The sequence below is a fragment of the Triplophysa dalaica genome, chromosome 10 (assembly GCF_015846415.1).
Source record: "Triplophysa dalaica isolate WHDGS20190420 chromosome 10, ASM1584641v1, whole genome shotgun sequence".
Lineage (NCBI taxonomy): Eukaryota > Metazoa > Chordata > Actinopteri > Cypriniformes > Nemacheilidae > Triplophysa > Triplophysa dalaica.
This window is the reverse complement of record NC_079551.1, coordinates 14,758,195-14,774,295: the sequence shown is the minus strand read 5'-3', so window position 1 is coordinate 14,774,295 and position 16,101 is coordinate 14,758,195. Positions and strand designations below refer to the sequence as shown.

Below are 16,101 nucleotides of genomic sequence, written 5' to 3'. Positions count from 1 at the left end.
TACAATTTATTTCCATTTCAGAGGCACAAGGAGCAAACACTGTGTCTGCGAAAGTCGATGTTTTGAATAAACCAAAAACACGTTCATGTCTATGGAATGCTGTGACATCTCACCATCATAGGGGCCGTCTACAAAGTGCTTTGTTCGCCTGCATTTTGCATACAAAACCGCATACGCAGTAAAATGACAAATGTGCTTGATTAAGATTCCAGTGAATTACAACCATGCTACGTACATTTATCCAAATGCATAGCTTATTTTCACACCTCATGTAAAAAAAATATTTTGAACATTTTCCATTACTGTCTCTATTGTCATCATTTCTGTATTATTTGGAACAAATCTAAGTAGAAGTTTTTTTAAATGTAAGAGCTACAAATTTGAGTCACTGATTGCAGGACTAACCATAAATATAGAGGTTACTGTTTGTGGAGTAGCTGTCATATTGACAGGATTTTTATTTTGATTAATGTAATATTTGTGTGGATAGTTTTACAGAAGTAATCTACTACAATGTAGGTGATTCAATATTTAGAAATTATCCAAACACTACAGTCATGTGTGGATACTCAATGATGTGCATTAGTTGTGTCCTAGAGTAAATAAACTGCTGTATTGTGCATACGTTCATGTGTCAGTCTATATTGACTCTTGAAAATGATTGTGCTATGGTACATTAAACTCATGAATAAGTGTATGAACAACTGAGTGACAGAATTAGCCCTATGAAACAGTACATTTGTGTTATAATAAAAAACTATTATTTTAAGATGAGGTCTATGTTATGTACATAAGTAGACCACATGTACTGGACAATTACATTCTATATCATTTTTATAATAAAAAAAACTTTACTGTTCATATGGCACTGGGAGTAGCATGACCAAATCACATGGTACGTCATGTCAAAAAATAATTTTGATTTCTTAAGGTGTATCTAATTTCATGCGCCACATCCGCAAGACACTTGACCAAAGTTGTGTGCTCTTGACTCACGACTCATGTCACTTTTCTGTAAAGTCAAAGCCATTTGACAGTTTGTTGGGATAATTATTTTCTGTCTTTCACTTGTCTAACAGAACTTGTGCATGTCAGACTTATTAGTCGGATCGAGTTATGAGGTCTGTTTGAGATCTGTTATTGAATCATAACTTTTTCTTTTGTGATATTTGTACATTCAACCCTGTATATGCCTTATGTATCATGAATAGGGGGGGGCAGGACCCAGTCTCAGACAGCAGATGATCTAAAAAACTTCTTTAATAGTAAAAAAAACACGATGGGGAAAACACATCTTTCTAGGCAAAATTAACCCTAACCCAAAAAATTGAATAAACACTGAATCTTTGATATAAGCAAGGGCAAGGCAAGAACAGGACAACCAGACATGTTGCATAATCAAAGAACGCATCACAGGATTGAAAACACAAGGGTTTAAATAGGGGGAACAAACAAGAGATAATGACAATGGGCAGGTGCAGGGGACACAAACAGAAGAAAGGCGGGAAAAGAAGGGCCGGGGCTAAGAGACGAGACAGGTGTCACACATTACGTAACAAACACAAAGACATGGTACTGTCAAAACCCTGTCCACAAAGCTAAAAGAATGGTGGATGGATGGACACGCATATGTGCCTCTATTTCACTGTTTCCAAAACTGCTGTAGCCTACAATGGGGAGATTTAAACAGGGACAAAAGCTTAAACGATCTAATCTGTGGAAAGCAGCTGGAGGAATAGAAAATGTTGTTAAAGAGTTTCAACAAGCTGATATTTTAAACAGAAATCCTTCATATTCCTCAGAAGTGTGGTCAGAACTGTCGCTGGTTTTGTTTCATGATGACAATATAAAGAACCATAACTGGCTATGGGTGATCTGGAGATATAACCGCAATGGCCTGATACACCTAATACATCAGACAGCAGAAAGCCAAGTGATGACACAGGATGTTACTGAAGAAGGAGCAGATGATGTAAGCCCAGAAAATGAAGGCAAGACTTTTTTTGCTATATCAGAGCATTAGGTTTGACTTGAGGAAGTGTCCTTTAGATGAGCCTAATTTTATTCAGAAAACTCCACGACACACCCAAACTGACCTAAGGCAAAATTTTAAATTCCTCAGTTGAATGGGCATATAGTATAGGTTATATATGACAAAGTGACAACAGTATTTTGTGTTTACATTTTAATTATGTGTCATACATGTATAGCCTGTAATAGTAAAGTGTTGAAATTTGAACTATTTATAATTTATAATCTACCATAGGTGTGGAAGTGTTAGATGTGGAAACCCAGTTTGATGCAAAGATTATAAAAAGAGAGATAGATGTCACACATTAGGAAACAGACAGAGAGTCAGATGCAACAGACCAAGAAGCCAACATCAACTCTGAGTGTATGCTTAAAGCCTTTGAGGTAGAAGAGGGGGAGCCTGAACAGAATGTTATGAGAAAATGTCCAATAAAACCAATAAAAAGAAGCACTAAATTACAACCACCTTGGACGCAGTATATGTACAACAGCTTTGTAAAAGTAAACCCCTGCTGTATATTGGCATTTAAATATCACCATGTCAAGGGTCCTCACAGTAGAAATAAAAAACTTTGTTATTTGCGCTCTGAGGCAGTCTGCACATTTCCTTCCTGCCCAGCAAAGTACACATTCAAATTACTAAAAAAACCTGTGTCACGCGAGGAAAATGTATAATTTTAGTCCGTCGGACTGGAGATATACTTCACAAAGTTTCAGAGAGTAAGAGAAGACATACAACCTACCTAAAAAGTGGAAAAATAGCAAAGGGTTTAGGATAGGGACCGAGTCATTTATTTTACAAAAGCCTTCAATCAATACCAAAGGAACAACTTCTGGCTGGAAACATGACTGAATGCCCAAACAAAAATGTGCTGAGATCAATTGGCTATGAAATGGGAAAAATGGAAAACATGCATACAGACATGCTAATCGAGATTTCTGTCTTGCAAAAAGTACTCAAAGAATGTGACTCCAACTACTACAAGACACCAGGCTACATACAGCATTTTTGTTTTGATCCGTTTAATGTACATTTGTACAGTGAGCTTGGCATCAGCATCCTTGTGCAACATTTGCTAGGCAGGGTTCCAGTGTCACATTATCTTGATGCCACTGGGGGAGTAGTGACAAAGATTCCTGATCAGCCAAAGCGTGTGTTGTACTACACCATTGTTCTTCCAGGAAAGGGTCAAGATGCGCCCCCACTTCCTATTTGTGAAATGCTCTCTAATGATCACAAGGTACCAACTATCTAATTTTGGCTCATGCTACTCAACACACAACTGTCAAAATACACGCATGTGCCTATTCATCAAGTCGAATGTGACTACAGTTGGGCTTTAATACAAAGTGTAATGCATGCGCTAAACAAAGAGCACATCGTTTCTTACCTCAACCGAGTATATGAGTTGTGCATGCGGAAAAAGTCATGGCATGACATGAAGTCATGCACTGTCCTGCACCTATGCTCTGCGCATATTTTGAACGCTGTGAGACAGGCAATCTGTAAGCAAACAGGTGGCAAAGGACTGCAAGACTTTGGTACTTTTGCTTTAGCCAGACTGCAAAATGCAACCTCCATGACTGAATCAGGAACAGTGTTCCGTGCATTATGTACCCTGCTCACAACAAAACAAAACACGAGTAGTGTCACTGACAGTCTGATGACCTTACAGAGTATAATATCAAAATGCACAGATGTTTTCATTTAACATCTCAACCCAGCTGAAGTCTGTGTACTGTTGGAAGGTGAAGACAGAAAAAATGTTACAAGCATCACAGGCCAATCACCATTTACTGTTTTTTTTCGGCAGATCAAAAAAGAAGTTAATGACCATGTGGCAAATGACACATACTTTGCAAAAGAAGACAACCCATACTTTTGTCCTGGCTTCATCACTGTTCTCTTTGACACCTACCTGGCCATTTTTCCTCTGTGGAGTGGCTTGCTATTGGGAGACCTTAGGACATATGACTCACAGGAACCGGGCATAATGAAAACAAACAAACCACTTCAAACACAAGATACCAACTGTCATGTAGAAAAGTGGTTTGGAATTGTTAAACATTCCATAATGCCTGACAACAAAAAGGTCAGACAAGGAAGATTTATACGAACAATGTTTCAGTCTCTGCAAGGAAGGTACACAGAGCACATCATGAAGCAAAACCTTCCTCAAGCACTACTAATGAAACCTGTCCAACCAAAGAACCTTGAACCTTCTCAAGAAACTTGAAAAAGAAGAATAAAGAACGTATTTCAGCCACAAGATTAAAATACTTTTCTGTTCCTAGTAACATTCCTGGTCCTCAGAAAAAACAAACAATGATCCCCAATTTAAACTTTCTCTACAGGTAAAGTTCGACCAATATGATGGGGTCATCGCTGGTGTAAATCGCAACAATGTCCATTGGCAGTTCGTGGTAAGTAAAACAGAGAAAATAATTTTGACTAATGGCCAAATTCATAGCAATTGCGTTTTAAAAATTACATACAAATTCATACATATTAAATTAAGGTGTTGACTGTGTTGTCATTGTAGTATCTACAGTTGTGTTCAAAATTATTCAACCCCCACTAAAATTGATTGTTTTGGTCGGTTTGACATTGATAATGATCATTCAGTCATCCTGCTTACAATTAAATCAAAGAGGCACGTGTAGGTCAGACAAATATAACATAACATTTATAATGAAATAACCACAAATGTCTTTTCTGAGCTCACATCATTATGAGTTTTATTCAACCCCCAAGTGACATTCAATCTTAGTACTTAGTACAACATCCTTTTACAGTTATAACAGCTTTTAAACGTGAAGCATAGCTTGACACAAGTGTCTTGCAGCGATCTTCGGGTATCTTCGCCCATTCATCATGGGCAAAAGCCTCCAGTTCAGTCACATTCTTAGGCTTGCGCACTGCAACTGCTTTCTTTAAGTCCCACCAGAGGTTCTCAATCGGATTTAAGTCTGGTGACTGCGATGGCCACTTCAAAATGTTCCAGCCTTTAATCTGCAACCATGCTCTAGTGGACTTGGAGGTATGCTTGGGATCATTGTCCTGTTGAGAGGTCCAACGTCTTCCAATCCTCAGGTTTGTGACGGACTGCATCACATTGTCATCCAATATCTCCTGGTACTGAAGAGAATTCATGGTACCTTGCACAAGCTGAAGCTTCCCAGTACCTGCAGAAGAAAAACAGCCCCAAAGCATGATTGACCCCCCGCCATGCTTCACAGTAGGCAAGGTGTTCTTTCCTTGTTCTTCCTCCTCCAAACATAGCGTTGATCCATGGGCCCAAACAGTTCTAATTTTGTTTCATCAGTCCACAGAACACTATCCCAAAACTTCTGTGGTTTGTCCAAATGACTTTTGGCATACTGCAGTCTACTCTTCTTATTCTTTGGGGACAGCAAGGGGGTGCGCCTGGGAGTTCTGGCATGGAGGCCTTTATTACGCAGGGTGCGCCGTATTGTCTGAGCAGAAACTTCAGTACCCACATCTGACAAATCTTTTCTCAGTTCCTCAGCAGTCACACGGGGACTTTTCTCCACTCTACGCTTCAGGTAGCGCACAGCAGTCGAAGTCAGCATCTTCTTTCTGCCACGACCAGGTAGCGTTTCAACAGTGCCCTTTGCCTTGAATTTGCGAATGATGCTTCCTATGGTGTCTCTTGGTATGTTTAACATCTTTGCAATCTTCTTATAGCCATTGCCCTTCCTGTGAAGAGTAATCACCTGTTCTCTTTTCTTCCTGGACCATTCTCTTGACCTCACCATGTTTGTAACCACACCAGTAAATGTCTAGAAGGAGCTGAGTATCACAGCTGCCTAATTGGTGCTTATTAGGCTTTATAGCTGCTCCCTGATATCCACAGGTTTTTTTAATACCTGATTGAAAACACTTCATTGAACCTCTGTTCTTCAGAGTGGTAGTCTTTAAGGGGTTGAATAATTATGTCAATGAAGAATTCACAAAAGAAACATTTATTACTGTATTACAAAACTAATTGATGTCATTTTAGTTGCATATGGTTCTTTAAGAAGTCCTTGTAGGATTTCATTCTGAATACAATTACAAATGTACACTAAATTCCCTAAAACCATTTACAGCATTGGGGGTTGAATAATTTTGAACACAACTGTATGACCAACTACCTCTCATTTAAAAGAACGTGCTCTTTCTGCCCTCCTTACAGGAGACAAGCTGTGCAATATTTTTTTCTGTTTACCCTGTCCAGCTTGTCTTTATGTACATGGCATATCGCAACACTATTGAGGCGGGTTTGGGTCATGGTGCTGCGTAGACATGTTTTCAGCCTCCGGAGGCTGCTGAAACTCCTCTCTGACTCTGCGGATGACACAGGCACAACTAGGAGGAGTCGGGCTACTGTTTCGACTTGGTCAAAGAGACCACGGACCTCTGGATTCATCCCTTGAAGAACAGCAACAATTTGAGTACTAGACTGGAAGCTGTACTTCATTCTGAACAATGCAAGCTGATCTTTGAGGATGTCTGGGTTGATTTCTCGGTACTGTTGGACCATACCATGTATCTTTCCAGTTAAGAGAACACGTTCCAGGTGCCATAACATTTGCATTCCCTCCTGCTCAAATCTTTCTCTAAACTGCATGTCAGCAACATCCAGAACTTTGTAGAATTCAATCCTGTAGTAGTCAGAAGGGGACACATGTACATGTGCACTTCCTGAGGTGGGATACGGACACAAGGAGAGGCAGTAGGAGTGAGATGGATTGTCTCACACATCCTTGTTGCTTTCGTGTAAAGAGCCTGAAAACTCTGTGTTTCTCTTTTTGGTGAAACTTTCATTAACACCGGCAACAGCTGAAAGCATACCATCTAGGGCAGTGGTCACCAACCCTGCTCCTGGAGATCTACCGTCCGGAAGATTTTAGCTCTAACCCCAATCAAACACACCTGAACTATCTAATTAAGGCATTCAGGTTTGCTTAATAATTAGAGACAGGTATGCTGAAGCAGGGTTGGAGCTACAGTCTGCAGGAAGGTAGATCTCCAGGAGCAGGGTTGGTGACCACTGATCTAGGGTCTGTGATCTGCGCTGGAGGGACATATTCAAAACCTCCAACTCACCTGTGATCTCCAAAGCACACACAAGACCAAGGACAACATTTCCCTGGTGAAATGTCTCATATAGCCCCTGTGTCTTACTAGCCGCATCAGACTCACTCACTGCCATCTCAGCCAAAGTCTTGATTATGCACTCCTACTGGTTTAGCACAGTGCGGACGGCACTAGTGCGGACTGTCCACCTTGTAGGACACAGAGGGCTTATAGTGTGACATGGACCCTCACCCTCCTCAGACCATGCAATTCCCTTAAATATGTCCTTCAGTTTCATGTGTGTGTCTCTCTTGTGTTTAACAGGAGGCTCTATAGAGACTGTTTATGTCACAAAGACACACTGAGGAGTCACCATACACACCAAATCCAGCACACAGAGGCTCAGTGAATGTTGTGTAGTATGTGTGTAAGTGTGTGAGTGTGTGTGTGTCAGAGGCGTTGTAGAAGGACAGAGTGCCGGCCGACTGGTCCACATACACACCTGCACTACACACACCTGAAGAGACACTAATGTGTGTTTCATTATTATTGTGAACTGCAGTGAATGCGTCATCAGAGCACCACAAACTCCATGATTTTACATTCCGTCCAAACACACTGTCATCACTCAGTCCTCTCCTCTCAATGCTGTTATATGACACTGATATATTAACACCTGATCCGCTCCATTCAGCCTCCAAGTAACAGCGTCCAGTCAGACTCTCTCTACACAACACCTGAGGACACACACCAGCAAATCTGTCTGGATGATCAGGATACGACTGACGCTGTCTCACACCTGTGATCTTTCTGTTCTCTTCAGACACTTTGAGCTGTCTGTGTGTTGTGTTTAGATCCAGTGTGAGATCACAGACATCTGAACACAAGAAGACACATTTATAACACAACAACACAACAATCACTAAATCAATCTGTGTGTGTGTGTGTTGTGTTTAGATCCAGTGTGATATCACAGACACCTGAACACAAGAAGAGACATTTATAACACAACAATCACTAAATCAATCTGTGTGTGTCAGGTGGGTCTGTGTGGGGTATGTTTGTGTGTGTGTGTGTGTGTGTAGACTTACACTTGTGTAGACCTGCTGTAATTCTTCTCTCTCCTCCATGACTCACACTACACAAAGACATAAAAGACAGAAACATGATGTGACATTGGTCTGGTGTGTGTGAGTCATGTGTATGTTGTGTGTCATACTTGATTGTGTAGTTTGGATCATTGAGTGTGTCAGAGAGCAGCTGAAGTGTTGTGTGTTGTGGGTGATTGTAGCTCAGATCCAGCTCTCTCAGGTGTGACGACTGTGAACTCAGAGCTGAAGCCAAAGAACAGCAACCTTCATCTGTCACCATACAACCTGATAACCTACAAACACACACAAACATGTCAACACAACTCTTCACTTTTCTTTTGTGAGATCAGTGTGTAGTTAATCACCTCAGTGTGTGTAGTTGACAGTTGCGATTCTTCAGAGCATCAGAGATCAGCTTCACTCCTGAATCCTTCAGATCATTGTTACTCAGGTCCAGCTCTCTCAGAGACGATGATGATTGTAGACATGAAGACAAACTTACACAACACTCTTCAGTCACATTACACAACGACAATCTAAACACAAACAAAACACAATGACACAAAAGTTTGTAAAGAACATCTAGTGTATGATACACACTCTCATGTATTGGTGGTGTTTGTGTAGTAAACCGTCACTCTTGTTCTTCTTCTTGTGTTTATTTGTGTGGTGTAACTCATCCTCTCATGACTCATGAATGAGGCTCAGATGGTGTGTTTACTGAGGAGAGGTCTGATGGGACTTTTATAAGTGATCAGGCTAATAAAGGGGGAAAAAAAACACCTGAAAACTTCCATTGACTTAACATTGAGGCCAAACTCTGACGAGTCGTAGCTCAGAGTGAGAATTGTGTAGAAACATGCGGGTCACCACATTTGAAGACACTATCAGACTCTGTAAGAACATCACTCACAAGAATTCCCAAATTCCCCTTTGACTTAACATGGGACAGGAAACATGCCCATAAAAGGCATTATAGATCTCTTATGTTGAATAACATTGCAGTACAACCACTAAGAGACAAGTGGGTGGGCTCATTTCATTCAGGCAACCAATCAGTATCACACACACATCATTAAGCTACGAAGCCACGCCCATAGCAACAAAACAGATTAGCCTAACAACCATTTAGGAATACCTATATCTCTGCATCAGTACAACATAGAGACATGGGGGTTGGTTCGTTTCATTCATAGCTAAGAGTGTCATCAACTGGCAGATGCTAAGCCACGCCCATAGCAACCAAACAGGTTAGCCCAGCAACCGTTTAGCCAGACGTATATCTCTGCATCAGAACTTTTTACAGACATGGCGACTGGTTAGATTCGTTCGTGGCTTTATGTGTCATCACCCTAGTGAATGCCCAGTGCCGCAGTTTGCCATGAACCACAACCCACATTTTTCTCAGAAAACATACATTTCCGGTTTTGAAGATTTTCTGCATTAATCACCATTTTAAGTGCCGTCTCCTTTTTGTCTTGCCTTTTAAGGACGCAAAAAGCAATGTAGAATGGCACATGATATCAATGATTCCTAATATCAGCACAATTGTAAAAGTGACTGATGTTCTACAGTTCAATAAACAAGAAATTTTAATTAGATTTCATTGTCATATAGTAAACAATGACTGTTTTCTCACTATTTCAATGATTCAAATCATTCTCAACAAAGCAGAATTGTTGTGTTACTCCGAACAACACACAACGCTGTTTCGTTTTTAAATGAATCCGTTAGAGATTTAATCGATCTTTACTCCAAAATCAAGAACTTTGATCACAGCTTCGTACTTATCTAGTCGAGTTTATTCACTTGATAAATAATCCTCCGTCTTTATGGGAGGTAACCAAATATTTTATTGGAGGGAAATGTGTGTTTTTTTACATCTTTTCCTCAGAAATCTAGGAGCGGCGGCAGAAATGAGCTGAAGAGATAACTTCAAGAGGTGGATTAGCATGACATTGGATTGAAGGATTAGCATGAAGGATGAAACAGATGGAATATAGAGCAAACATACATGTTGTAAAGAGAGACTGCCCCCAACCCTGAGATATAAATCAGAGCTTTAAAAGTTCTTCTGAACACTTCCATCTATCTGTCCTTCAGCAGTTTCATCTTCCTAAACTTGATGAACACTATCAGGAATGCTCAATTGTCCCTTGATGAAGTGAAACTGGTCCTGGACTCAATTCCAAAGACAAGAGTCTCAAATCATTTCAGTTTCTCTCTTTCAGACTGAGATGAGCTGTTAAAGCCGATGGTGTTCTCTGGGTCTCTAACACCTCTGTGGGAGCGGCTGGACTCTATAAGACCTCTTTTACTGCTTTACTTTCTAAGGTCTAGAACTCACTTCTTTTCATGTAGTATTCCTATATTCCAGCTACTAACTCCTGGGAAAGTGACGGTTTAGATCAACCTGATTGAGTCGTGGTGTGGGCCAGATGCTTTATGACCTCTAAGAACCTCACACATCATTATAAATGTATAAATAGAGATTGTTTTACCTGTATTGTGTTAAAGATAAAAAATCCAAATCATGTTAACTTGTGTTAGTAAAGTGTCTGACCTCATTGTGTGTAGTTGACAGTTGTGAGTCTTGAGAGCATCAGAGATCAGCTTCACTCCTGAATCCTTCAGATCATTGTTACTCAGGTCCAGCTCTCTCAGAGACGATGATGATTGTAGACATGAAGACAAACTTACACAACACTCTTCAGTCACATTACACAACGACAATCTAAACACAAACAAAACACCAAGACACAAAAGTTTTTAAAGAACATCTAGTGTATGACACAAACTCTCATGTATTGGTGGTGTTTGTGGAGTAAACCCTCACTCTTGTTCTTCTTCTTGTGTTTATTTGTGTGGTGTAACTCATCCTCTCGTGACTCATGAATGAGGCTCAGATGGTGTGTTTCTTTTATAAGTGATCAGGCTTCGATAGGGGGACAAAAAAACTCCACACTGAAACAATTATACTCTGGACAAACTAACAGAAAACACTCATTTGTTACAACCAATTTGATCACTTTTTCTCAAATGACTTTTTTTTCTTGTATTAGACTTGTAACATGTAACATTTATGGCTTTTATTAAGACCCAAAACTCGCACGGATGAAAACCAGAAAAGTTCCATGAGCGGAAACGCACCCACCCAAGAGCGCATTTCTGCCCCACAAGCAAATAAAGCAGTCCATGAGAACAGGGCCGTGACGAGCAAACGCACAATTTTCTCTCTGCTCTCACAACTGCTCAACACTCATTGAGTGTACATTCAAATTGTCAGAGCATAAAATAAAGTGTGATGTATGTATTGCAACGTAAAGTGGTTTATAATATAAATAATATATATATATAAAATAAAGGGATATAATAGCATCATGTTGTGTAGATACTGTATACTGTAGCATCAGGTCAGGGCAGATTGATTGTTTTCTCTTGTGTTGTGACAGACAGACACAAATTGTGCAGCTAACACACATCAGTCCTTGTGTTCTCCTCACACACACGCCAGTTTCTCATCGTTTGACAGACTTTCAGATGGACTTGATTCTTCCAGAGAACACTGTCCATAAATCTGTGTATTTTGTGCATTCAGTTAGGAAGTGGAGTTGTGTCGAGATTTACATTTACATTTTTAGGCATGTGGCAGACGCTTTTATCCAAAGCGACTTACATTGCTTTATCCTATACATTTTACATAGGTATTTGTAATCCCCTGGGATCAAACCCACAACCTTGCGTTGTTAACGCAATGCTCTTACCACTGAGCGACAGGAAAGCACATTCTTTGCAATGTTTTGGATAATGTAAGTACACAGCTGCATGAAACATATCACACTGTGCAAGTGATTTCTGGATATTTCAAAATAAAATTACTCCATATTGTGGCTTTAAGTGAATGAAGAACATCTACTGTATGACAGTATCAATTATTATTTTTTGTATTTTCAGTGAAAGAGTCTGACCTCAGTGTGTGTAGTTGACAGTTTTGAGTCTTGAGAGCATCAGAGATCAGCTTCACTCCTGAATCCTTCAGATCATTGTTACTCAGGTCCAGCTCTCTCACAGGACACTCAGAGGACTGAAGAGCTGAAGACACAACTTCACAGGACTCAGCAGTCAGATCACACCCAGACAATCTGACAGAAGAAGATTGATCTAGATTATATTCCAGTGTTCATTCACATCCTGTACTTTCATAGAGTGAATATTGTTATTTTGTAAGGGCTATAAAAACCCTGAATGAACTCACAGCGCTCGTCGACAACATCTCACAGTTGGAACAAGTCTCTTATTATCCAATGTCTTATATCTATTCATGTTGAACTCATCCAGCACGTTCTCTGACATGAGCAGCACATAGATCATCAGTGTACACATTGAATCTGAGAGCTCTATGACTGAATCTGAATCATCTGGATGTAAGTATTTCTGGATTCTCTCATATAATGACTTATCCTTCAGCTCCAGTAGACAGTAAAACAGGTTCACTTTAGCTTCATCTGAGGTGTTGTAATAATCCTGTAATTGTTGAATGTATTGAGTTGTTTCTGTGATGCTGTCTCTGGTGTCTTCAGTGCGTGTGAGCAGACCTTTGAGAAGCTTCTGACTAGACTCCAGTGAAAGTCCCATCAGAAAACGTAAAAACAGATCCAGATGTCCTCTCTCACTCTCACTAGCTTTATCAATGGCCTTCTTCAGAATGTCATGAAGAGAAATCTTTGTGTCTTGTGCACGTGTGTTGAAAAACTCAAGGTCCTTCATGTTGTTGGTCATGTAGCAGATGAAGATGTGCAGCGCGGCCAGAAACTCTTGAACGCTCAGATGAATAAAGCTGAAGACCTTGATCTCGTGAAGAACAGATTCTTTCTTAAAGATCTCAGCGATCATTCCTGTGTAATCTGAATCTTTACTCACATCAATATCACATTCTTTAAGATCTTCCTCATAGAAGATGATGTTCTCTTTCTTCAGCTGCTCAAACGCCAGCTTGGCCAACTTCAGAACGGTGGTTTTATTGGATTCTAAGTGCTTTCTACGGTCTCGTAAGATCCTTTTATCATACTTCTGGTTCTTCATGTTAATCTGAATCAGCAGAAAGTGAATGTACATCTCAGTGAGCGTCGTGTCAATGTTTTCTTCATGGTTCTGGATGAGAATATCATGAAGTACTGAAGCTGTGATCCAACAGAAGACGGGGATGTGACACATGATGTAGAGACTACGAGATCTCTTGATGTGTTTGATCATTTCATCAGCTTGACTCTTATCTTTGATTCTCTTCCTGAAGTATTCCTCTTTCTGCTGGTCTGTGAATCCTCTCACCTCAGTGAACAAACCTACAAACTTAGAAGGAATCTGATTGGCTGCTGCTGGTCTTGATGTGATCCAGATGAGAGACGCTGGAAGCAGATCTCCTCTGATCAAATTTATAATCATTTCATCTACAGATGATCTTTCCTCAACACTCAGTTTTCTGCATTCAAAATCCAAATTCAAGCGACTTTCATCGAGTCCATCAAAGATAAACACCACATTATATTTCTCTGTTAACTTTATCACAGTTGTTTTCTCCAGTTTCTTTATTTCAGGATAAAATTCCAGCAGAAACTCATGAAAACTGATGTGTTTGTCTTTAATCTGGTTCATCTCTCTGAATGGAAACAGAAACATGGCGTCTACGTCCTGATTGGCTGTTCCCTCGGCCCAATCCAGAATAAACTTCTGCACAGAGACTGTTTTACCAATTCCAGCGACGCCTTTGGTCAGAATAATCTTCTTCTTGTTTCTCAGTGACTGAAATATCTCATTGCATTTGATGTGTTTGTCCTGTAATGTCTTGGTTGTGTTTTTGAAGGCATCATCAATCTTCAGAATCTCACGTTCACTGTTGACTTCTTTCATATCTCCCTCTGTGATGAACACATCTGTGTAAATCTCATTCAGATCGGCTTCATTTTCCTTCATACCCTCAAAAATACGTTTTGAATTCTCCTTCATGTAGATCTTATGACTTCTCAAAAACTCTTTCAGTGCTGAAGTCTCTGTTATTATAACTGATGAGAAGAAAAGAGAAATGATTTAACACAAATGTTATTCACATCAGCATGTTCAGCATTATTCACACATTTAAATTCATCTAATGGAGGATTACAGACCAAATTAAACAAATCTCACATGAAACAGTTCAACACTTCATGACATTGGGAGGATTAAATAAATAGGGCATGAAAATATGAGGTATACATATATATCTGAAGTGTTTATATATCTGACCCGTCTCCAGTCTTCAGAATCTTGCTTTCTCAGTTAATTTTGTGTTTATAGTTCAGATGTTTTATACACAGTAGATGTGTTTTGCAGAATGAAGAACTGTACACAGGTTTGGTTTGGAACAATCTGAGGGTGAGTAAATTATGAATGTAACAAGATTCAAAGTAGGGAAGGAAGGAGTCGGGAACCGGAAGAGATTTTAAAACATTTAATAAAGTAATATAACAGCCGGCGGCCCCTCACAGACGACCGCCGGCGAACAAAACATAAACATAATTACACATACAACCGTAACACAAGTTCGGGCCCGGTCCTCTCTCTTCGATGGCCCGGTCGCTCGTTCCTTTTATATGCTCCCAATCTCCTACGTGATTCGAGCCCGGTGTGCGCACAGCTGGCGCTCATTCACAATTACTCACCGGACTCGAACCACGGTCTCGCCCCGCCTACTCCACTACAATGAATGAATTAAATTTTTTTGGTGAACTATTCCTTTAAATAAAATGCAACCGGTTATCTTTTTTTTTTACTTATAGACTTAAGCAGAATCTCTTGCTGAAACCATTGTCAACTTAAGACTTTAAGGTAATACAGATGAAAATGAAAGAAGTTTGACAAACATGATGCAGTATATTTTAAGTTAATATAGCCTAGTGTTGCTGTCTTGAGCTGTGTCACGTATGTACTGTATATCTCATTATGAGATGAGAAAATAACACGATCATTTAAGACTTCAGATATTAAGACAACTGAGTTCAAACTAAAAAAAGACTTCAGGAGTCAGTCTATTGTTTTATTTCTGTGTAGTTGAACACAAACTCATACTGAAATACACTGAAGTTCTTCTGTATCATGTGAAATGAGCAAATCATCTGTGAGTAACAAACCTTATGATGGAGTTTAAACAGGCTAGTGACTTCCAACAAAGCCTTAGTTGAAGACGTATGGACGAAAGCCAAACTGATGTGTTGTAAGTCATAATAGTAGTGCTGTTCTGACTCACAAATCCCTTTTTACACTCAACTGGATTGTTTAAAGTAAGAGTCTCTAAGTCGACTGTTTCATTCACTCGACACTTCACTGTAACTAACTGAGTCATGTTTTCTGTGAGTCAGGACAGAATGTAAATATTGTTAGAGTCTGATGTTTAGTGTTGATTCACCTTGTTCTCGTGTGGGCTTCTCTGTGGAGTTTTGCTGCTCTGTGAAGAGAGAAAAGATGAAAACACTGTGACATTGATCATGTTGCATTTGTGTTTGTGTTTTATTGTACCTGCAGTGTTTGAGCCGCAGATGATGGTCACGTCTCCTGTGAAAGTGTTTCCTGTGAGCACAGGTGCATTTACAACTGAGTTTGTGTCCGTCTTCACATCAACACTGACTTTACTCATCTGCAGCAGACACATTTAACAATGAGATTCATTCATGCTACTTAAAGAGATAGTTCACCTAAAGATAAGCATTCTGGCATCATTTACTCGCCCTTAGATTGTTCCAAACCTGCAAAAATATAGTTGTTCACAAAAAAGATATTTGAAAGAATGTTTGTAAATAAACAGCTCTGGTCAACCATTGGCTACTATAGAAGTGGACAAAATCTACAATGGTAGTCAATGGTGTC

General features: G+C 39.8%; 1 protein-coding gene across 1 annotated transcript; it reads right to left on the bottom strand.

The window, feature by feature from the left end:
- Nucleotides 1–7,431: 7,431 nt before the first annotated feature.
- LOC130430650 (NACHT, LRR and PYD domains-containing protein 3-like) lies at nucleotides 7,432–15,886 on the bottom strand. Its single transcript, XM_056759805.1, has 9 exons — nucleotides 15,754–15,886; nucleotides 15,644–15,682; nucleotides 12,461–14,264; nucleotides 12,174–12,347; nucleotides 10,769–10,939; nucleotides 8,571–8,741; nucleotides 8,334–8,498; nucleotides 8,206–8,252; nucleotides 7,432–7,991 (listed from the first exon to the last, which is right to left on the bottom strand). Exons 1-9 carry the CDS (start codon nucleotides 15,884–15,886, stop codon nucleotides 7,432–7,434), a joined length of 3,264 nt encoding a protein of 1,087 aa, XP_056615783.1.
- Nucleotides 15,887–16,101: the final 215 nt, after the last annotated feature.